This window comes from Sipha flava, unplaced genomic scaffold (assembly GCF_003268045.1).
Source record: "Sipha flava isolate LNK unplaced genomic scaffold, YSA_version1 217_pilon_pilon, whole genome shotgun sequence".
NCBI lineage: Eukaryota > Metazoa > Arthropoda > Insecta > Hemiptera > Aphididae > Sipha > Sipha flava.
The window spans coordinates 134,792-161,033 of record NW_020272843.1 but is presented as its reverse complement, the minus strand read 5'-3'; the positions used below and the strand labels follow the sequence as shown (position 1 = coordinate 161,033).

General features: G+C 25.4%; 1 protein-coding gene across 1 annotated transcript in view; it reads right to left on the bottom strand.

Annotated features, from left to right (window-relative positions):
• The window catches only part of LOC112683006 (pikachurin), a 53,591-nt gene that overhangs the window by 5,701 nt on the left and 21,648 nt on the right, over window positions 1-26,242 (bottom strand). The window contains exons 4-11 of the mRNA XM_025553832.1: window positions 22,075-22,276; window positions 21,863-22,007; window positions 19,327-19,516; window positions 13,831-13,967; window positions 5,293-5,516; window positions 2,974-3,073; window positions 2,328-2,456; window positions 1,076-1,311 (exon numbers count right to left, since the gene is read on the bottom strand). Of these exons, the coding sequence (XP_025409617.1) occupies window positions 1,076-1,311; window positions 2,328-2,456; window positions 2,974-3,073; window positions 5,293-5,516; window positions 13,831-13,967; window positions 19,327-19,516; window positions 21,863-22,007; window positions 22,075-22,276 (1,363 nt within the window). The remainder of the gene's footprint in view (window positions 1-1,075; window positions 1,312-2,327; window positions 2,457-2,973; window positions 3,074-5,292; window positions 5,517-13,830; window positions 13,968-19,326; window positions 19,517-21,862; window positions 22,008-22,074; window positions 22,277-26,242) is intronic.

Here is a 26,242-nt window from a genome sequence, read left to right as displayed (position 1 = left end):
AAGACCGAGTACCTACAAGTATGTCTCACGATAGTATTTTGTTTAAAGAAAAATTCCTATATTGTTCACGATATTTGACTCAACGAAACCATACGACGATTGTTTAGCTCATGAACTATGATGATATTTATAAATAAAAGAATAACAATGTATGTTTCATCAAAGCAGGATTGATTGTTTGTGTAATACAGTTTGAAGTTATCGTTTTATTATAGACAGAAAATTCCTGCAATAACTATATACACTGCTTAACGCTGCCTAATGTCGAGGTTTCATAACCAGTGGAACATTGACCCTTAGAGCGTCCGTTGATGGTTACTCGAGGGTCCACGGAGTATCTCTGCACAATATTGTTTTCAAATAACCAGAAAATAATTATTTATAACACAGAACAATCCGTAATTTATACTTATATAATATAATTCATTTTTTTTTTTTGTAATTTACATTCAAACATGGAATAAAAACCAATATAAAGAATTCTTTTTAGGGAACGAGATTCATATATATATATATTTTATATCTTTAAGAGATAAGTGAACTAGAAAAAGGGTTAAGAAATAAAGCATTAAGCATGATTACAATATTATTGTTCGAAAAGAACGTAATGAAAATATATTTGTTCGTATATCGTGAATAGTTATGAATTCTAATATTCTCATTTATGCATTTTATCGAATATAAGATGTAATGCGTACGCTCGAGTACGTACCGCGCGTTTTGGACAATTAACCGAGACAAGTAAAAATGATTGTCCAAGTACCGAGAGACAATAAGAGCACTGTGGTGTAACGCGTACGACCGGCATAGCATTTGAACACCGGAACAATACACTGATTATCTTATTGTTTTTTTTTCTGATAAAGGACTATTTGAGATTTTTCGAACGAAATACGTGTTCGCTAAGACCTCGTGTTACCGACTACTAGTGAGCAAGCTTGCCCGGGCACACGCGATTGGAAATATTTTATCGATCTTCGAATACGATTTAGTGCTCTGGCATGCGGGCGGGTGAAGGGACACAATCTGGCAAGGTACGGGATTTTTATGTTAACCACGCCGTAGACGTAAATACCTTTTGTGTACTTCGTGTCCTATGTAATGCACGAATGACGTTCCGTCGAACGACACTTGATCGCCGTCGGACGAGTTACAGTGTTTGTCACACACGCACTTGTACTTGTCGAAGATCGGTATGCATTGGACGCCGTCGCCGCACGGCTTGGCCACGCACGGGTGAGGACAGTTGGCCACGTTCGCACCGGACAGCGCGCCTCGTACTATTTCCAATGGTTTCTCGTTGATCGTTATCTACGTGCAAAGGCGATATAAATACTTGCATTGAATCGTACAGTATTAATGTAGGCTCCTGCGCGACAAGCGTACGCGAACAAGGGAGTTGGTCAGCGATTCCGGAATCCGGGAGATACGGACAAGTAGTAATTAACAAGCAAGGAAGACGAAAACGCATTATAATTATTTTTTTTTTTTGTTCTGTTCACGTGTTGTTGATAAAATATTTTAAACGAATGCGATGTTCGATGTAACGACCATGATCCGTGTACGTTTTGTCAAATATTTATTTTTTCAATAGTTGTTGAACCATTAAAATATTAACATTGATACGAATGACAACGGCGACGTGATTGATTTGATGGTTATGAGTCACCACCGTATTACGTCAACGACGAGTTCACGTTTGTGACTCTAATAATGATAATAATATGGGCACTCACCTTCCCTCCCATACACAATTTATTTTTCGTACAAAATTCGTTTATTTTACACAACCCGATTGTGTGTACAGATGTTTTGGGTTAATATTTATTATATTACGCTAGTTTATTATCCCTCTGAGATCCCAACGAAATTATTTATTTTACGCAACTATATATATATATATATTATATATGAAGACTTGTTATCAATGGGTAATTAAGATTTTTATTTTGAAGTGTATCGATGTTGACTATATTATTACATAAAACAATAAAGTACTTTATAAAAGAGTTTTATGAAGTAGACGACACGTACTAGCAGTTATCAAAAAATCTTTATTAAAAATAGAAAATATTATAACGTAACTGGTCTTTCTTAAAGCAAATAAAGTTATACGATTATAATAAATTTACATAGTTACTAGTGTTACTTACATTTTTTGGAGGAGTTTTAAATATTTTTAATTGAAATATGAGATAAATTAGGATTATAATTTTAAATTCATTATAGATGCATTATTTTAAATTATTATTTTCACAATAGACTAATCTGTGAGTATTATTCATATTGTTTACGAGTTATTCTAATATTATTGAAAATATACAAACTTTTTGTATACACCCTTTGAATGATGTTCGAACTTTGATTTGTATCGGCACAGTATCGAAGTCAGGTACACCTCCAATATACATACTCAACGGTAATGACAGCTGTGTGAACGCTCCCGGCGACATTATCTGGTTTAAATTGATAATCAATAATACTAGTTATTATAATTTGATTATATATATATATATATTATTATTATATTATATATATTATATTATTTATATATAATATTATATCTATATAACATTTAGTTTTTTCATTTGTCAAAAAAAAAATTGTATGTATTTATGTTGAAAGAAATTGAAATACATCAATCAAATTAAATTGTGTACAAAAAATAATTTACATAGATTTATATAATCTTTTTCTACTTTTATTATTTGATTGCTTTAATATTGTATGAAGTAAAGTACACACAGGGTGATGGCATAATTTTTTTTATACATGCACATAGCTTTGTCGAATAATAAAAATAAATTACTTTTCGAGTATACAAACACCGTGAGCTATTGAATTTGAAAACACTTATCGTTAAGTGCTAAACTTCAGTTTAGCTCGTTACACGACATTCTCATTTTTTAGTAGTTGGCATTTATTTTTAATAATCGTACAATGTATGTTTTGAAACTTCCAGAATTATCTTACTTGAATTTCTGGTTGATTGTCTACACGCATAACTGCTAGTTTTCCTGTTCGCGATATCCATAATCGATGCCATTCGTCCAAAGAAACTGCCCACGGACTCCTATTAAAATAAATAATAATGTTTAGGATTATTTATGAAGATTTATTTTCATATAAAATGAAACCTAACATCATATAACGTTTTTATATCTCATACTACGTTGGCGGTTGTTTTATTTTGTGTTTCAGATCAAAATTAGAGTCACCAGTACAAAATGAAACTACAAATACTACTCTTTAATCAATTAGATTCCCTACATCAAGTATAATATTGGCAACATGAATTGGGCGTATTTGATAATAAATATCCATTATGCATTCAAATTTTAAATATTGTATTTATAGGCTCACCATGAGGCTATTTCGTATGGTATGTTACAGCTAGTAAAAGATAAAATTTGTGAAAATGAAATATTACCAGAAAATATCGAATAATACTATTTATAAACGTAAAAATCAGCATATGTAAATTATGATAGTAAATAGGAACTACACAAATCATGTAATATAGAAAATGTAACATGAATCAATGCTGAAACCGGAAATAATTAAGGTTGTTTGTGTATAGAACAATGAGCGGGTAATATTGTTTATGTTACTACAGTTTATGGGTTTAAAGCTGGGTGGTTAGTTACCCAACAAAATATATGCATAAATAAACATTACTAAAGACTAAGCTGTAGGTAAATACTCATATCTCACATAAAACTAATGCTTTGAAGAACCAACTATAACATAAGTATATAGGTTTTACAAAAAAAAAAAACATCAAAACTAGCTTAAAAAGTATACCATAATTATAATGATTGATTTTAAAATAGAGAAAGAATATTTAAAGACTGAGTCTTTTTTTCTTGAATTTATTGAAGAATTACTTCGTAATATACTTATAAAAAAAATAGTCAAATTATAAACTAATTTTAATGCATGTGCCTAGTACTACTGTACAGATGCGTAGTTAGGAGGGGTGTTATAAGTGTAGTTATACCCTCCCCCTTGACCATGTTATACTTAAGTCTTATAAAGTTAAAAATTTAGCATAAACCTTGATAAACATAAATTTATCATAAAGAAATATATATATGCATATTACGATAACAACAACGTAATGCCAGGACTCGGTTTCTCATTACACTATTTTATCTAATAATCTAAAGCCGTGATTTTGTGTCGTTTCATACACGATTTAAAAAAAATAGAAGAGACAAAATGTTCATTTGAAATTTTAATAAATTATTTAAACACTTTTTTATACATTAATATATTACAAATGAATAGATATTAATGTATAATATGCTAATGTATTTATATGCTTGTACAATAAAGTATACGTAAAGTTATTATTTTATTGTATATAATTTTTTCGATTAATTTTCAACAATACCCCCCTTTTAAAATACATAGCTACGCGCCTACTACTTTTAGTTATTTTTGATATTATTTGAGGTTTCATTTAGTTATGTAACAGTATATTGAGCAGCATAGATGAATATCATATTCAATGAGCTAGTTTCTTGGTATTATTATATACATTACTCATATACATTATACTTCAGCGTTGAATTATGGTCGATTGAAAATTATTTTATGACTTACAACACTATTCATGATTTAGATGAAAAATATGTATACTGCAGTCACGTCTATAAATAATATCTACCCTCTGTCTTTTGATAAACCATAAATAACTAAATATTTTGGTTGTATGAGTATGCGTCTGTTATAGAATAAATGACATTCAATGGGGCATAGCACCGTTTATAAATAATCAACGATATATAAGATGACATAAATTATTGTAAATTTACACTAGATAAATTTTAGTATGATATCCATGTCGTACTGTAATGAAGTTACAATAAATATTTCACAGGTGACATGTATATATGAGTATTATGTTCACATTGAAATGCATAATTAAAGAATTACTATTTTTGTTTAAAATATTGTTTCCAATAGTCATTTAAATAGTTCAAAATGTATGTCAGTCAACATTGGTTTTTATAACTAGATAAAGCAATCAAATTTTAGATTCTGAACAATGTGAGAAATTTATTGATTTTACAATAATTTTTTTTCTTTTGAAAAGTCTTTTTCGAGTGGTAAAGATATACCAGATGAGTCATATTGTATATCTTACTATCGAGAATCGCACAAAGAAAGGTACATTCAAAAAGGTTAAATTTCTTCAGCAAAGATTTGGCGATTTACTACCTAACCTACATTATGGTAAAAACATTTTTTTTTTTTAAATTAATTTAATGTAATTTTATTATATACCTCAACGATGCTGTGCCTGTGCCTAAATCAAATGTAAACTCAACGTGGCCATCGATCATATACACACTTATAAAATCAGCTGAGCCATACTTTTGGTATCCTTCATAAAGTATCAGCCCGTCCGTAGACTGGGTTTTAAAAACAATGTCCAAATCTAACCACGATAGAGCTGAATCAACCAGAGCAGGATGCCTCAGATAACTGGATCCGTTAAATGAAGGAACCTGAAACAACACCAAAACAAATAATTTTTTAGTTTTTATTTTATAAAATATGTACCATTATATTATTAAATATTATTATGTATTATACTTTAACTAACTTTTTCTGAGCTCTAAGCCATAACTGCGTAGATAGAAAAATATAGACTAAAATAACCGTAGTTTTTTTTTTACGTCAACATTTACCATTATGTCGTAGCATTTTTTTTTTTTTTATGTTTTTCTTTTAAATATATGAAATAAGTTGAATTAAAACTTCAAAAATAATTTGCACCAAAGAAAGACAAATACTATGATCCATTATATATTATTATTAACTCCGAAATCTAAAATTTACTTAGAAGGAAAACTATTAAATTAATTTATAGAAGGTTCGTAAAAATGCTAAGGCTAATTAAAACGGAATTTTTTTTCAAACTTTTCTACCCATATAAAGTTACATAAGTTTTAGGTATTTTTTTAAATATTCTTCTACACGATTATTTTATAACAGGATAGATAATATTTTAATCAACTCTATTAGTTTTAAAGTAAGAGATGATGAAAATGAGTAACTAACAATTAAATTCTAAGCGATCCCGGTTATTCGGGTATAGTAATCAAAAGGATAAACTAAAGAGTTATGATTATATAATAATGCTAAAAACAGTTATTGTCTAAGCTACGGCAGGTTTTTTTTTCTTAATTAATATCTCATTAATATTTTATCTGTAAAAATATCGTTTTATAATATAACATTTTCAATATACAAATTACGAACGGTCATAATAAATCAAATTTTAATTACCAATTTTAATTTACCCGATCGGATTGAAAACTTGATTATACGATTCCGGGGAATTTATCAAGATATTAATATTTCTTATCACATAACTTCTGAGCGAGTAAACTTTATTTGCTTCCCGTTCAATACTATTATTATTACTGAACTGGAATGTAGCAAACAGTGCGAGGTCTTATATGACTGGACGAAAATTAATAGCAAAAATATTTGCCATACAGATGGCGTGTAAATATACTGGTGCACCTACTTTTCTTCGAATTGAAATTTATGTTCTTATTATTACCAAGGCTTACGTTGTATTATTTATTTTTATAAACACTCGCACACACACAAAAAACAAACAATTCGAGTGTTCTGCCTTTCTATTTGTTTCATAATACCGTATCATGATTTGTGCAGGGTACGCAATTAGAATATAAATAAATTAAAAAATATAGTAAAAGTGTTACATAATATAATATTAAAAAAATCCCTCGGTTTCGCTTCGCAATCGGCGACTATTTGTGGTCATCACATGATTTACAATATAATATTACAAATTTTAAAACGGTAAAGGCGATTTAACAACGACTGAAAAATGAATAATTATCAGGACAAGTGTGTAGCAACATGATTAGGTCAAGTTGGGGGAGTCTCTGTTTGTTATGCAACGTAGGTACGCCGGGAAATGTGTCAACCGCAGAAGAAATCTATTAATTTAACTCAAAACGGTCGTGTGTTTGACTTGGGGTGATTTGAAATGATAACAATCATTGTACACCCAGAGTCCATAAACCACGAATTCGTCCGCGGCTATAAAAGAGCACCAGTGTTTTCATAACCGTCTAAGATGGACCGTCTTAGACCGTCTTGTTTTGAATTATCTTGAAATTCAAAAATTTTAATTTCAGCTACCAAATATGTAGTCTAACAAGTACAGCGTTCAAATCTTGATTGAAATGTGATCTGTTGTTTCTCTTTTTCTTTTTCTTTTATTTTTTGTTTATCATTCTTATATTATTAATTTATTTAAATAATTTTAGAATATTTAATAATATTGAGATTTTCTTGATTATTGCGGCATCGATAAGAATAATAACAACAAAAACCCTTATCATATCAGTGGATTTATATTCAAATGATGATTTGTGGTGAAAAATCTATTACTCACCCAGTTACACAACCAAATTGGTCCGTTTGGTACGTACGTAATTCAATCATTTAGCCAGTCAATCGTAAAAGGTTTTGCTGTAGGTACTCAGAAGAGCTGTGTGACTAACATGCACGTTATATGAATCACTCAGTGTATGCGCTGCTTCTGTTTCTTCGACCGCACGAGTTAAACGGAAAATTCGTTGCGTAACAAATGCACCTGAAGAGCATTTAGGTGGCAGCCCATATTTATTTATAGTTATTTATTTATGATACCTTCGTTTTCGACTCTCTGTATCGTGTCTCAATAATGTTAAGTTGCTAAGTGCTAAGACTGGGATAAGTTCAATTAATATACTTGTAAAGAATACTTTTTACGGTATTAGAGGTAATTTATTTTAACACTTAGAAAAATCAACAGTTAAAATTATGATAACAACAATTTTAAGTGGAGTGTATATACTGGATGGCTGTATATGCCTAAAAAGTTGATATTGAACTGGAGCTCTTATAAATGCTGTTTGATCGTGTCCTCATCGGTTAATTGTTTTCATCAATTAGTTGACCTTGTCCTTGATCAAAATATTCGTATGTTGATTGTCTTGTTTTGCAATCTGTATCTTTTCCATACTATTGTTTTCGCGATTCGCCAGTAGTTTATTTTTACATTGAAATTTTTATAAATACAGAGTAATTACCAAATACGTATAAAGAATTATAATAATTACAACTCTTTCGCAGGCATGCATTAAATAACATCCGACTGGATAGTTTAGGGCTCTGAAACTCGTGTTTTTGTTTCCTCGTTGTTGATGGTAACAACGCGCGCTGTCCAATCGAATAAATGTCTAAACCTTACAACACGTATAACACAATAATAGTAATAATGATAATAAAATAATAAAGAATTTGACGAAGTGCGTGAAAAGAAAAAAAAAAGTTTTTCTTATTTTTAGTACACGAATTACTCCCGGCACTATGAATTCACCAAGTTATGATCATTAACAATAATTTCACGAGATGTCAACGGAAATACATTCAACCATAGAATAATTCTCATTATTGGTATCGATCCATATAGATCCTTGATTTCGTTATTGTTAATATGTTTATTATATATAATTAATATTAATGTAAATAACTGTTATCAAAACTGGCATTGTCTTTGCTTTGAACTTTGTTCTAGGGCATTTTTGCATCCCGAAAAATCTCATTGGGATACTGGGATATAAGTAATGAGGCCGTTAGTATCCTAGCTAATCTGGAATTTACGATTCCTTAAATTCAACATTTAAATACTTTATAGTAATAATTATAATTCAAAATAACATTAAAATCTAAAAAATACAAATTATTCAATTTGAAATCGATGTAGCATATATTTTAATTTAATATACTTTTCACTAATTGTGTCACGCTTTAGCTGTTCTTGGCATGCTCTTCAAAAGTTGGGAACCTTCTTCCTATAATTTTGTTGATAGTTGTAATAGTATATACAATTTAATTATAAGTTGGTTCTCTGTGGATTCCACCAATACTTCTCTTTGACTGTTACTTAATGATAATTATTACGGCATTTAAATTAATATTTAATTGTATCCAATTAATTTAGAATATAATCCATTCGCATACTACCACAGTTCGATAATATGTTAATGGTATCAAGTAATAGAAAAAATAAGATTTATTGTATATGTGTAGTATTTTAATAAGTTCAAATTAAACCTCCAGTTGGTCATTTATATTTAAAATGGGTCATATATTTCCTAAGAAAATATCAATTAATTTTCAGAAAAAACTATCTCAGTTTTTTGTATTCTTGTGTTTCTATTATTAAATTTTAATAAAACTCAACTCAGTCGAATTCTATTCTTATAAACAGATATTGTTTAAAAAGTCGAAACGGCTGGTGTCATAAAATAAAATCATTAATCTGAATCTGGTATTGTTGTTAGATTTATTGATGCGGTACTCCGATCCGTCTTGACTAACTATAAAATATAGATCACACAGAACTCTTGTATGCCTACAAATGTTTTGAAAAGGTGGTTCACTTAGTTCTTCTCAAAACGACTGAACAAAACGATTTATATTATTTCGACTGCTGGGTTCGAGATGCAATAGTAAATAAGATACGATCGAATACATTTTACAATTTTCCTTTTTTTTTTTTCGTCGTGCCAAACTTCACTCCCAAATTATTATAATGATGCACTGGGCCACCATAATTACATTTTTTACTGTTTTAGAAGATAAACAAGTTTTTTTTAACGACATTTTAACATTATGTAAATAAAGTGAGAATTATATAAGGGAATCAAAACCAATATAATATCACTAGCTGCATATGTTATTGTATTATAATTATTATGGGACGGGATGTAAAATTACTTTTCATAATATATTACATTTTTCTATGGAAACTTATTTAAAAAATATGTAATCTTTTAACTTTGTATAAATCAAATGTTATGCCATTGTCTTTGTATAACGTTAAAATCGGCTAATATCTGAATCCATAGTAAATAATCACGGGAAATAATTTGGAATTTATTCCATCACTCGTTATTTTCTGAACCGTTTATTATAAATTTAATTAATATGTAGGATAATTATAAAGTTAGTTCATAAAAAACTGTTCTTCTTAGATACTTGGTACGTAAGCAGTTACATAAAATATATTAATTTCGTATACAAACAAACATATTATATTTCATTATAAAATACGCGTTAAATATATAAATACACATATAAATATGCGTTTGAAAAAGCGTTTTAAATAAATTATATACGGTATAATGTGGTTATGTATATTAATTAGATAAATATTATATTTTTAGATAAACAGATTAGTAATATTTAGTATATGGTTTGAGATGTACCTATAATATTATATATTATATAATATATAATATTATAAGATTACTATTATAAACAGTATAATATTTTATCATAATTTAACGTTTTATTGTAATTTTGAATGTTTATTGATATTATAATGGGGATTATGTAATATATAGTATTTAGATTATACAATGTTTATGTGTAGAGTATAGAAAATATATATCTAAGTTTATAAATATTTTAGTTTTTTACGTATTTATTAAGATATTAGATATACTTTATACAAAAAACATTTAGCACGTAATTTAATCAATTAAATTAAGTATAATATTTTTAGTTGTTTTTTTTCAAAAATATTGTGATAATAAATGTGATATTTTTAATTTCATTGATATTAAATAACTTAATATTGTAGTATACCTGCAGTTTTAAAATTAAACTTATAAAAAAATACAATTATTCGTAAATTATTATAGAACTTGAAGAAAGATTTATAATTTGTATATAACTTTTTCAAAATAATTTAATGGTTTGGTTTACTTGGTGCTTAAAATAATTGATTCATGAATTTCACTATTCTTGATAAAGTCATCCGAAAAGAAAACTACTCAAGAAAAAATTCGAATTAATTAAAACCCTTATAGATCATAAGTTCTTAACCGTGGGTCCATGGATCCCTTGGGGTCCGTAGATGATTACTAGGGAGTTCATAGGGTGGATGTGATGTTTGATTCCATTCGATACTACTTATCTCTGTGAGTTTGGATTTTCTACAATGATCACAATAAAAACTAAAGTAAGAAATCGATTGGACATTAAAAACGATATGCGCGTTGCTCTGTCCAAAACGGTTCCGGATTTCAAGGCAATAATATAATCAAAACAACAGCAAATGTCACATTAAAACTAGTTTTTAAATAAAAGAAAAGTGATAATTCACAATAATTTAATATAGTATTAAGTTTTAGATTTATTATTAAAAATAACTAAAATAAAAATTTTACTTATTTATTTATTTTTTATTTTTTTTGAAGAGGGGTCCATAATTATATGTTATTCTTTAAAAGGATTTATGGCCCAGAAAAGGTTAAGAATCTATACCAGTGATGTCCAACCTTTTTCGTTTGGCGGGCCACTTTGGTAAACAATTATCTTCAAGCGGTTCATGTGGCCTGCGGGCCGCGGGTTGGGCACCACTGATCTTATGCTATAAAAAAAAATGTTAATAAAAATAAAAGCGACGTGGTTATATTTTTTTAATACGATATATGTTTCAAATGTATAGTAGTTAGAAAATGAGTTTCTACTCATTTCAAAAATTAAATTTAAATTATCTATAATAATACGTTTTAAATAATGGTAATTAATTTTTTTAGTACAACTGATAAAAGTTCATCGATTAAAAATATAAAATTATTTAAAAGCATCGATTCTTCGTTTTTTTGAAACTAAAAATCATATACTTTAAAACAATTTTATAACAACAATAATATTAATAGACAAATTTTATACCTCACACATTACCAATATGATTTATATAATTTATTATTTTTATCTAAATAAGCATAATACGAAATGGATTTATTACAATAATATAAGTTTCATGAAGCATAAATGCGATTTCGGGATTGCATTTATACGGTAATATAGTATAATACGTTTTGTACAGATTTACATGCAACGACGTTTCTGGTAGGCAATTTGGTTACGTAATAGCTTACAAGGGTTACGTGCTAAGGTATAGTCAGCCCCTTTACATATCGCTCATTAGAATAAAATATATATCATATTATAGCCATTGTATGCACCACGAATTGTTACATGACAAAAATGTAATTTAATAGTCATTCAGTAATCATTATGTTACATTGCAAGGATAATGTTTGTTGTCTTTAAATAAATTATTTCAAAATGCATTTCATAATCAATAGATTACAGTTCACAATTACAATATTTTTTTATCTAATCTAAGATTATCCATATGTACATGTCTTTTACATAAAATTTTAAATTTTAATGTTAGTTATTTAGTTAGGTAAGTCTAATATTTTTCTTAAGATCAAAATAATAATAAAAATTAAATTTATATCTACTATTTTAATATAATTAATATAGTAAATAGAATAAATCAATATTTTTTTTCTTTTTAATAAATATTATTACTGTAAATTATTTGAATAATGCTGGTTTTAATTACTTTTTTGTAAAATGCATAAAATATTTATAATTTGTAGTTTGACAATTTAATTGAAACATATTATTTATACCAAAATTCTTAGCATTAGATATTACTATTATAATTAATTTAGGCATTTCGCTATTAAAACTAGAAATGTTAAGAATTATTATTACATAAAATAAAAATATCAATTAAAACTTAATTACATAAGAAAAAGAAACAAGTCCGATGAAAAAAAAAAATTAATAGAACTCTTATTAATAAGATATACATTAAATTGAAAATGTATAGGATATATTCGAGCATTATCATTAATTTTAAATAAATTATCAATTGTTAATATAATTTCTTCAAATATAAAATTTTGGCTGCATGTTGGAGGTCTTTATCAATGGTTATCATCAATTATTAGGCAGGGTATTTATAATTGTGTACCGTCTTTATAAGGAGACACTTAAGTGAGTATTACGTTATTACTCTCAGTAGAATAGATTTTGAAGGAGAAACGATGTTTTAATATCAGACGAAATACCTACACCGAAAGAACGTTTATTAGTTATAGTTTATTTTTTTCTTGAATTTAAAATAATTTAGCATTATAACATGGATATAAAAACATATCGAATAGCTTATTTTTATAGTTATCTCTTAAATAACAAATACATTTTCAAAAAACTTTTTGACATCTTAAAAGTTAAATCATAAATCTTTAAACTAAGTTTTTGAGTTTTGAGCTTTTTATTTTTGAATAATTAGTCTTAGCAAATATGTAGAAAGTAGAACATATATGAGTTCTATAATATGTATTTAATTTATATTAAATTGTACAACATTCAGCTTTTTGTACTAACTCGATAAAAATTTGAATTTTTTATACTTTAAAATTGCTTTATATTTTATAATATTCAATTAACATCTCTGAATAAATGAATAAAATAATGAATTGAAACGTATCCAGTATGATAAATTTGTTTATTGATATATAAATAATAATAATATCTGAAATAAATAATACATATATTTTTATTTAAAATATAATAACAATTCTGCCGTTTATTAGAAGTTTATAAATGTTGTTTTAAAAATTATTTACAAAGTACTTTACTTAATTTTAATTTTAATTATATGAGCATATACTTAAAATGTATGACTTAAAATTATTTTATTTGAATTGTATGAATCAATAAAATAATTATTATTTCTAATATTTTTTTTTTATTGAAAAACTAACAACTGATTTTAAAAAGTATAACTTAATATTCATAACTACTTATATTTCAATAAATATATTTGTATGCCCATTAGAAATGAAAAAATAATAAAATAATTCTCTTACTTATTTTCATAAAAATGAATTAATACTCTGATTAATTAATTACCTGTAAGTCCAGTTTTGTTTCACATAAATCCCCTGTATAACCAAGTGGACATAGACAAAGAGACGAGTTAGATGTCGTTACACACTTGCCACCATGTTGACAAGGAGATCGTGTGCATTTATCTGTAGAGCATTCCTCTGTAGAAAAGAAAAACGATATGTAGATTATTTTTAGCTGTACCTTATATAATAACTAAAATTTATATTTTATAAAAAAATAATTATTGAATATTGATTTGTTTATTTAATAGAAAAAAAATCCTTAAAGCGTTTCTTTCATTTACATAACTAGAATGACATTTATCAAAGATGAATTATAAGAACAAGGGTATTTTTTTGTACCAAAAACTAATACTTCAATGTCATCATATTAAGTGTACAATATAGCAATCGTATTTCTTACAAGTTCTTTGATTGATTTCAATCAGACATATTTTGTATAAAAATTTTAAATTAAAAAATAGACTTAATATATTGTTAAATATAATGATTATATTAAAAATTATCAAAAAATTATTGGTACGAAAGCCAAAAAATTTTATATCTTTTTATATACAAACAAAATATAAATAAACAATTTACAAAACTAAAGTTTATGAATTTAGGTTGCTACTATTTTTTCATAAAAAATTTAAATAATATATTTTATTAAAATGAAAATTATGAATTTAAGATACTAAGTGTAAGCTTAATTTATTATTTATGTCAACACTTTAATTAGATAAATTATATTATAGTTAAATGTGTAATATATATATTATATATAAATTAAAAACTAATCAATTTAAAGTTATTATAATTATTTTTAAGTATATTTATTTAAAAATATATTTTTAATATTGAATAAATTATTTTTTTCTAATATAACTAGGTTTAAACTTTTTATGTTAAGCATTTAATATGTAAAATAAATCATTCATCAACCACTATAGTGTATAACTAATGTATAATAACATTTATTCACTATAACTATCCATTTCTAGTAAGGTAGAATACTGCATATATTGAAATAAAATAAGAATATAAAATATTTACATACCTATTAAGTATAATATACATCTACACCTATTCAATCGATTATTTTAGATGAATATTACAGTAAAATAATGGTGTATATTATACTCTATATAATATAAAAAGTGGGCCATTTTCTTAAAAAAAAAATCTTTTTTATTCCATAAATAAATAAATAAATATCATCTTCTTTACTGTAAATTTTCTTCCAAATATTTTTTCAATGATAATTTAACATTTAGGAAATAAAACTATGAATGATACTAGTTGATAGTAGTGGGTTGTTAGTGCTGTAGTAGAACGGTAAAATTATTTTACTCTGCAACTTGCATTCTCTTGGCTCGTGGGCCGAAGAGTATATTGTATTATTATATTAGTTTTAACGTTTCTTTTGGTACTAGTTTATTCATTATAAAATAATAGTTAATTTTTCACACTTGGCTCTATTATATGAAAAAAAATCAACTATGTAAAAAATCAAACAATATTTTATAAAATAGTAATGTACGGAATAAAAATATACAGTATAATCGTTATTATGAGCCATTATGTATGTTGGAACCGATAGAATACTAATTAATTACGTATATCAGATAACAGATATCATTATTTTACTGCAGCTTAATGCTATATTTTTAATGTTATCGATTATTGTTTTTATTTCAGCTTATAAATGTAATTTTATGATAATATAAAATATAATTATGGAATATTGATAGGTATGTTACATTAAATTAAATGCATACCTTAAAATCAGGGCAACTTTTATATATTATTATTAATAGCGTACCGTATGTCAGTCGGTGACCATCATGACAAATTTTTTTGAATTTTTTGTTTAAAGTTGTGTTTTTTTATTTTAAAATGTTCAAAAAAGCTGTATTTATGGATAACTCTCGTAGAAAACCATTAATAGTTCGTGAATATAACAAATATTATTTGGCTTAGAAACCAAGTAATCTGAATTCTGTAATATGTCGATGACAATTTTCTTTAACCAATGTTAAGCTGTTATATTCTTCTTCGGTAAACTCGTTCACTAGGACTATCCCCACATACATCCTTGTCTTCAATTATCTCCATCTGATGCCTGTATTCTCTAGTCTACACCTCCTCCTAACTCTTTCACATCATTCTTCACTATAATTCCCCATCTCAGACGTCATCTCAAGCTGTTATATATACAAATAAAACCAATCATGTAGTTTCTGACAAACTGGAGAAAAATATTCATAACTATTTGACATCACCAAAAAAATCTAATCGGCATTTTACATGCATTACTCATGCATGTAAGCAAAAAGCAATGGACGATTTATTCTCAAAACCAAAAAAAAAATCATCCTTAATGAACACCCACAGAGTTCTGCTCACAGTTCTAATTTCAATATCACCGTTATGATTGAAATTCTGAAAAAATTTTATGCGACTGAGAACTTTGTTACTGAATAGGTATACCAACAAGTATTAACGAAATACATTTAGATCAATTAAAAATTAAAACATCTTTCGATGAAAATATTTTACTCATTAATGATAGAAAAAATAATGTTAATATTTTTCTGATATAAAAATTCAAATTTTTTGTGTAATTTTGATGAGATTTATGCAGATGGAATTTCTAATTAATGTGTCAAACATTTTACTTAAATGTTTATAATACATGTATTCAAATATAGAAATTATATACTAACAGCTATTTGTTTCCTCACTAACAAATCAATCAATCAGTGTTGTAAAATCAGTTGTGCAGAGGGTGCATTACACACAGGCCCCGAACCTCGAACTATTTATTATGGGACCTCAAAAGGTCAAATACTCAGAAGCGTTTGATGATTAGGGGCTTTGAGTGGTCTAGTTATAGCATTGCAATTGATACATATGTAAATATATCGAATCATATAATTATATTTAAATTTTTATTTTAATTCTACTACAATAACAATTGATTTTGAGCAAGCTATATACGAAGTTGTTTCTTAAGTATGATCCAGTACTCTTGGTTGCAGATTTTACAATCATGGTATCGAAAAATTCAGCTTGATCTAGTTAAAGATTGAAAAAATTAAACTTACAATTCTTAACCCATTTCTAAACCCCTTTATACTCCAAAAATGTCAAAAAAACAATCAAGTAAATATAAGATTTAAACAAATTGACGATGCAATTGATAAATTAAAAAAAAAATGAATAACAAAGTAAAAATTGGAATTGAATTTTAATTAAAATGCATTTATCGAAAAAAATAACATATAAATAAAAAAAACGTGTAGAAAAGAAGTGCATATATTATGGTAACCGATAAGTGGAAAAAATGGTAATACATTTTTAAAGGAAAATAACTCTAGCCTAATAATATGATTTTTTTAAAAAATAATAGCTTTGATTTTAAGTAGTATGTAAATGTATTTATTTTACTTGAAAAAGAAAAAAAAGTACATTTTTTTAAAATTACACGGTACAATTTAATTTTAGAATTTACAAAGATAAACGAACTTATTGAATACGTCAGTTGTTTTTGAATATTTTAAATAGGAAACAGTAAATATTACTTAAATTTAAACAAAATGTATATACAATAAAGGAGTATTTTTTTGCGTTCTCTAGCTTGACTCCTGGCCAATTAAATTAATAATATAACACAAACCACCGATGAACGACAACGACATTAGTGTCTAGAAAATTAATTAACACTGGTGTATTAAGAGAAGGATGGAACCATAAGCCTCTCTTCAACTTTAACCTCAAAAGCTTCTCTCTAGTGTTTACTCAATGTTTTTGAGCCACTTTTTCCCCTATCCTATTGCTGTTTTATTTTAATATTAATTATGTATACTAATAAACACGTATTATACGCCATTTGCCCTAATCATGTTTTGTTCATCGTTTGTGATTAAACTTTTATTTCTATCTTTATTAGTCTTTATTTAGAATTTCAAAAAAATGTATTTATAGATCATTATGGTATTATGAAAATAGTTTACGCTTAAAGTAATAAAAAAAAAAATCATAATCTAAGACTCTTTCTACTTTTTAAATTTGTATACATTTACGATTTTTTAATAAGCAGTATACAACTATTATACATTTAATAAACTAATAATGTTTATAAATTTTTTCAGTTTTCATTAATATTAGTATACATATTTAAATTTAATTAGGTAATATAGATAATTAATTTTCTCTTATATTAATCTAATAGTATACATTGATTTAAGCAAGTTGACTATTATATAGTATGATACATTGTTATTATATATTAAGCAAACTAAAGAGCAAAGATGTATTGATTTAAGAATGATGATTTTCTTTTTATTATTATTATTATTATTTTTGTTAATATCCATTTTATGTATTTTTTGTTGATATTATTTAAAAAGTACTCAAATTGAATTTTACCCTATATTAATTAATTATACTTACTAACTCATTTGAAATCAAAGAAAGAATGTCAAAATGAGCTTCTTTTTATACAGCTGAAAAAAATACTAAAAGAGTGCTTTAGCTTATTTTTAACATAATTAATTTTAGTTATTTTATTAGAACTCAGAAATTCATTTACTAAAAGGACAAGATCATTTAACAGATTAGTCATCTTATAAACACTTATCATGGATACATACATATAGTTTATAATTAGTGAAATGTGATTGAAGATAAAAACTTTAATCTAACACATTATTTATAATTAATTAATATAACAGTTTTTCTTTTTTAATGGGTTAACAAAAAACAGGCTTGATTGACACAATTTTATTAAGTTATAGTTTCTTTTATCTCTATAATTTAATTAAAAATTGAATTTAATAACATACAAATAGAAACTAAAATAAAATAGTGAATAAAAATCTTGTTACTTTACTTAAGATAATTCCAAATTTTACATACTTCAGGTGGTTAAAATGTTAAATTTAATTAATCAACAATTATAGTAAATTAATTGTTTAGAAATTATTAAATGTATTACTTAAATTATAATTAGATAAAGGATTAGAGATTGTCATACATACTTCTTTTTTTTTTAAGTGGAATTTAAAAAATTATAAGCTACGAAATTTTTATACAAATTATAAACAAAAATAATTAATGACAACACCAAGTAACCCATATGTTTTATCTGGTATAATTTGTGAAGTTAGTAAACAAGAAGACGTAGATTAAGGAAAATGAAAACTTATCGCTGTCCACAAATTAAACAGTTTTGGCAGTTTGTTCAAAGTTTAGTTGAGGATCTTTCCCCGTTATAATTTTCTTTATTTATATTTCAAACTACTAAAAGAATGCATTTTATATTTTTTTCTTGTCGTCAAATTTTTAAAGTTTTGACACATTTTCAAGCATCGTTTTGAATATCAAAAACTGTGTCTTTTAACGCAACTAAATACATTTTTTTGATGATTATACCAATTCATTTTATATTTAATTTTACTAAAACTGTTTATTACATTTTACTATAAACTCAATATGTGATATGAACACTTACCAACTCCTTGGGATTTGACCGTATCACCAGCAGGTGTTTCCCCAAAGTCGTATCTATGATCATTGGCTTGTAACAGTCGAACGCAACCGACAAATCCACGGTCTGTTGGGAAGCGTTCAGCCAACCCAGACGTATTCCCGCGACCACCAATAAAGACGGGCTCTCGAAACGTGATTCGCGAGAATAAGCCCTGTCAGTAAAGAATAAAATATTTTTTGTTCATTAAAAAATCGATTTAAAAAAAAAAAAAAAAAACAATTATAAAAAAAATAATAATATTGAAAACCTCGGAATCCTTAAAATTAATTATATTATATATAAAATAAATAGTACTACCAATTTGAAATATAATTTATATTATTTTATCATTTACTTTTGGAATACACAGAATATAAAATATTTATATTCAAAATACTGCATAAAAGCATAAATTCTAAGGGTTCTGCTAATATTTTAATATAAATTACTCAATTAATTAATATGCTCCAGATTATGATAGGATGATATATAATTTATTGAAATATGTAATTGACTTTATTAAAAATTCTTTAGTGCACATCTATAAACTGAAAATACAGCAAAGTATTTTTCTAAATTTTCTTAAATTAGCTGCAATCAAACCGATTTCCAAAATAGGGGATAACAAACAAGTTAATAATTATAAGCCAATATCCTTGTTGAGTAATTTCACTAATATATTCGAGAAAATAATTAAAAAGAGACTCATATCATTTCTTAAAAAGTACAAACTTCTTTACAAAAACTAATTTGCTTTTAAACCCGATATAAGCATCGAAAAAGCCTAATTTAGCATGACTGAAATTATTTATAATGAACTAGACAACAATAATAAGGTCTTTGATGTGTTCGTGGACTTAGCCAAAGCTTTCTGTACGGCAAACTACAAAATTTTGCTTAAAATCCTACCGTATTTTGAAATTGATAAAATTAGTTTATCATGGTTTAAAAGCTATTTTTTACAAATTCTTAAGATTGAAAATATATTGGCCAGTAAGGTATAAATGAATACGGTGTCCTTCAAAGAAGTGTATTATTAAGCCTAATCTTATTCTTATAATACATTAACTTGATCAGTGATTTAAACCTAGATGGGCTAATTGTAACTTATGCTGATAATACCTGCTTAATTTTTTCCGACAAGTTTTGGGAAGAAGTAAATCATAAACCAAATGTTGGTATTAACAAAGTTTACCAATTCCAACGTGACAGACATGTAACTCTGAATGAGAAAAAACATTGTTTATGACTTTCTCCATAAATAAAACATGCTTAGCCTTAAATCAATTAATAAAACATAGATGTATTGGCGGGAACAGTTGTAACAACTTACAAAATGTATTCTTACAAATGAAGTAACAAGAACCCATTACCTAGGTATCATATTCGATAATAATTTAAGGTGGAATCTGCATTCACAAAATCTAGTTGGAAAGCTACTCGTAATCATCTATAAGTATCAAAAATTAAGGGGCTTAGTATTTATACTTATGACGCATGTTATTTATTTTGCGTTACATTAGTCACATTAACCTTGCAATATGACCTGTTAGTCTGAGGTGGACTAGGCGACAGTACTATACACAGATTGCGGGCTAACCAAAATAACATTTTAAGAATCTATCTAAACAAGACTTCTTTAGAAGGATCTACGAAGGAAAACTACAGGGTTCTGAGTATTCTAACAATTAAGTTAATTTACAGAAGAGTAAAAATTATGTTCATTCTTAAGAGTGTCATCAAAGGTGTAAATAAAAAAATGTATGAAGGTAAAAGTGAATGCAGACTTTATAATATTCCAGTAAAATACACACAAAAATAATTTGGGCAATATTTTGTTAATTATTTCAGGCCAGTTTATTTCAACTCTATGCCATATTATGCCATGCAGACTATGCCATCTTCATAAAGAAATAAAACGTTTAATGTGTCAAAATTAATCTTAAAAAATTATACACCACTGGTTGTTTTCACAACTAGTATAATTGAATTTATTCTTTCCATTTGTTTACATATGTGTATTATATTCAATTTTATTTTTAGTGTAAATATAATTTTATTTATAATCTAAAATTATATATTGTGAAACTGTGCACTAAAAATCCTAATAACCTTAATGTTTAAATTTTTGTATATTTTATTAATCATAAATCTTTTTTCAATTTGTATTATTCTCTATTTCAACACAAACTATAGAAATACATAAATATAATTAATGAAATTTTATTGTATGTATTATATAATTTATGATGATCAATTAATAAAAAAAAAATATATATATAAAAAAATGTAAATTAAAAGTTTAGTAAAGTCATTATGATTATTTATGTCTTTTAATTCCATTATATTGATTATACTTTAAGTATTTACATGAGTAAATTAAGATAATTCTATGAAATACTAATTTTTTTATTTAGAATAGTTCTAACTTTAATAAATTTACACATTGTTTAGGTAATCAAGTGTTATTCAATTATTTTATGGCTTATCGAATGTATAGCTTCTAAAATTTACTTACTTTTGATCTTCCAGAAATACGTTTTCCACGGTTTAATTGAATCCACGCATCCCACCTGTGTCTGTATACGGATAGTGTGTTCCATTGATTTAGAACTACAGTTTCTTCAGATTTAACTACTCCCAAGCCAGATCCACAATCGAATCTATATACAAACATATTTTATCACTGTGTTATAACAATACATTCTGATTGGCTTTAGTTTGAATTACCGAAATTCCAAAAAGCCATTGTGAAGTAAAATAGCCATGAAATCTCCAACTAAATCATCTCTTTCAGCAGCTAAAAACAATATACCGTCCCAACTCTCTGGCCGAAATTCTAAACTTATTTGTACGTGTTTGTAGGCTCCCCGAAGCGGTGGGAATGCCAACCAACTACGCCCGTTGAATCTTGGGTATCTAATTGGATTAGCTAATAAGAAAATAAAAAATTATAATTAATATATAGAAAAAATGTAAGCACTAAGTAGTTAATATTTAACCACATGATCAAATTTAAGAAAAACAAATTGTGTAAAAGTATTATAATTTAAATATTTTAACTATTTATAATTTTTTTTTTAATTCTTATCATAAAAATTTTTCAATTTTTCAATTTTTAGATTATTACATATATTACATTAGTACATTTAATACATATTTACATAAATAACTTAACATTAAATATCAATTAACTCACTTTTTATCAAGTCTCAATTTAATAAAATATAATAATTTAATCTAATATATTAAGAACAATGATTATAATTAATTTTTATTTTATACTGCATAAATAAAATAAGTAAAATTAACAACCATTATACAAAAAAAACATTCTATTCAAATAAACAGCTCTTTTTTAACATAAATTATAACATAAAAATTTTTCATGGAAACAAAAATCAATAATAATTATTTAAAATTTATAAAAATCTGATAAATTAATAAAAAAAAAAATTGTTTTTTTTATTTTACTTTGTCAGTTGAATTTTTTATTTACGATTATTTATTTTTGACAATTTTATTAATATCTAAAAGTAAATACATGTTTTAATGCTTTGTAATAAACGATAAAAATTAAAAGCTTTATAAAAGAAGTTTTAAATTTCACTATAAACATAATTTTATATTGAAAAGGGTATTTAATATTTATACATTTTTAAAAATGTTTTAATTTTCGTGAGTTTAATTGAAGAAATATATAACTGGAATTATGATTCTTAAATAACTTAAATTCTTAAAAAAAATAAACTTAAATGATTAAAAAAAATGTCATTCAAGTGAAAATAATTTAATAGGCTAAGTCAGTTAAAAATGAAAACAAATAATTAATTATAATAATTTCATAAATGTATATCATGTTTTCCTAATCCTTTTTTTATTTTAAATTTGATGATTATTTATTACTATTGAATTTTTTCAATACTTGAGTGTTAATTAATTTAATTGTAACGTTACCAAGCAGAAATTATTAATGTCGATATTAAAATTAAAAATTAAATAAATTAAAATTTAATTTAATATTAAGAGAAAAAAATTGTTAATAGAAGCTTCTTTTGTTATCGGGTGTTGAATAACCATAAAGTGACTAATGATAATGTTATACGAGTATATATATCAGTAAATCCTAATGGGTTTATTTTCGAAAAGCACCTTAGTCCAAGCGGCACAAACATCCTGAGAGAATTATTGGGTGTGGTCACGCTACATTCAAGTAATATGGTCACGCAAACTTTGAGTAAGCCAAAAAAAAATTATTTGACACGCATCCAAAATGTTAGTTTTTTAGTTTTTATTTGTCGGGATATATCAGTACATAGAACTTACCTACTAAAATAAATAAACATTTTGTTTTATATATTACCGTGTAATTAATAATATTGTTTATGTAATAAACATTAAGTTATATATTTAAAATATGATTTTAACCGTAATAAACTATTATTAGATAATTTTTAGTTAAATAATCAATGAAAGGTATGATCTTGTGATTACTTTTTATCATTTGACTACTGTTAATTTAAGTCGTATATCATTGAAAGCTTTCTATTCATACCGGTAAATAAGTTGACTGCATCTTAAATTTTCCAGCATTTTTTTAAACTCTTTTCAGACAAATCATTAAGTTTAGTTGGTCACCGGAGTCCGAGATAAGTAGTAATTTTGAAATACAAATAAATGACAAAAAATTATCATAGACAAAAAAAACGATGTTAAGTACAATTCAGTTTCTTATAATATTCATGAAATGTTAGTGCTTTTTAGTTAAAATATTAGGTTTAATTATGACTGTTGGACTAATTTTAATTGTAATTTAAGTTCAAATAGTTTTGTGCATAGGCGGCACTCAAAACAATAACTATAAATATCATCAAACTAACTAAAATGTTCAGAATAAAAATTATAACTTTCAAAAATTTATATTTAACATTATTTAAATACATTTAATAGTATTTTAATTTTTGTAAAATCATTAATTGAGTAAATTAAAACTATTTATCGAAAAAATCATCAAAAACATATAATAATATACTTTTAGAAATAATTCGTTAAACGTTAATAAACCCAAAACATGAATATTTATCCTTTTTAAATTGTTTTTTTTAATATTAAAAATAGTCAGTAATTTACAAATTTAAATTTATTAATTTGTTGTAATTTAAATAAAATGTTAAATAATGTAGAACTTATATATTTTAAATTTAAGCAAATAATGCGAATTACTATTTTCTCAAAAATGATTTAAACGATGTACATTTGTATTATGTTTGCATACCGATTAGTAATATAATATAATAATGTAAATAGTTATTTCGATGAAGTAAATTAACATATAACTGTTGAGAATAATAGTGCAAGTCTTTTATAATTTTATTTGTAATGGAATTAGGTTATATCAGTTATTTCATAATATTTAGATTTGTTAAATTTATTTCATATAATTATTATGATAAATTAAAATTAGTTGTTGAATCATGCAATTAAAGGCTAATTTTGATATCTAAACATTAATATTATTGAAATAGTCGTCTTTATGAACGTTTATAAATATTTTATTTCAGCATGTCTTCTTATAAGTGAAATTCAAAAATAAATTAAATTAATTACAAAAATTTTTAATAAATAAATTATTTTATAAAATACTATGAAATTTGGGGTGTATTGTATTCTATTTTTTTTAAACTTTAGTCAAAGGAAAATTATAACTGTCCAAGTTAATCCATTTAACTCCAGAATTTTCGAGCTGTATTCGTATCGTGAAATATTTTACTTTTTTTTAGAATGAACTCCAGTATTTATGTAAATCTCTTCCTAAATTATATTGGTTTACTAAGCCAGATACCAATGAAATCAAATGATTATTTTTCTTCAGCTTAACAATTTTGGCCAAAATATAAAAACAAAAAAAATAAAAAAAATAAAAAAAAAATAAAGGCAAAGCTTTTATGAACTAAATTTATGGATTAACTCGGTCATTTTTGTTTAGTATCTTTTTTTGTCTTATTGCAGATTTATGACATAATCTGAAATAAAAATGCAATATATTATATTTACATTTAGTAATACATAATATCTATATATCTATACATTATTTACACAATTAAAATCATATCATAAGTTATCGATCGTTCAGTCACAGATAAGTCTAATACACATCAATATTAGCTACAACTACAGTTATAGTTATACAATAACAGTTATACATAGATATTTTTAATTTTCTTAAGTTTAAATGACTCTTGCAATATATCAATCAAACCAATACAATTTAGGCTTATCAAATTTTTTTTAGAAAATTTAATATTTTATCATTCTTATATTAGATATTTTATTGTATTACTAATTGTTATTCTGATATACTTATAAAACCGTAAAAAGTCAGTTTTTTTTTTGGAATAAGTGAAATATTTTATAATTTTTCTTAGAAAATAATATACTATAAATTATATTATATAATATATGTATACGAATAATGTTATAGAAATGTTTTTTATTAAAAATATATATCTCTATAATTTAAGTGGTGTATATTTATTTGATAACATTAATAGTTTATTGATTATACTCAAAAAAAAACGGCATAACAACCCAATTTTTTAATTTTTCAACTCCCTTGGTGTATGTGAAAGGGGTAGTAATCATAACCAAATTTAATTTAAATAACTCTTTTATAATAATGAACAAAATAAGACATAAAGAATCAAAAGTTAGTAAATTCAAAAATAAGGGACACCTTAATGTTTAGGTACAGTGATTACAGCTTATTGGACTTACTGTTGATTCATTCACTTATTAGACTCAAAACAGCTGGTTCTGATTTCCATTTATACTAACACAGCAAGAAATTCTTCTATTCGAATTACACACCGGTTAAAAGGGTCATTTGAAAATTAGAAGA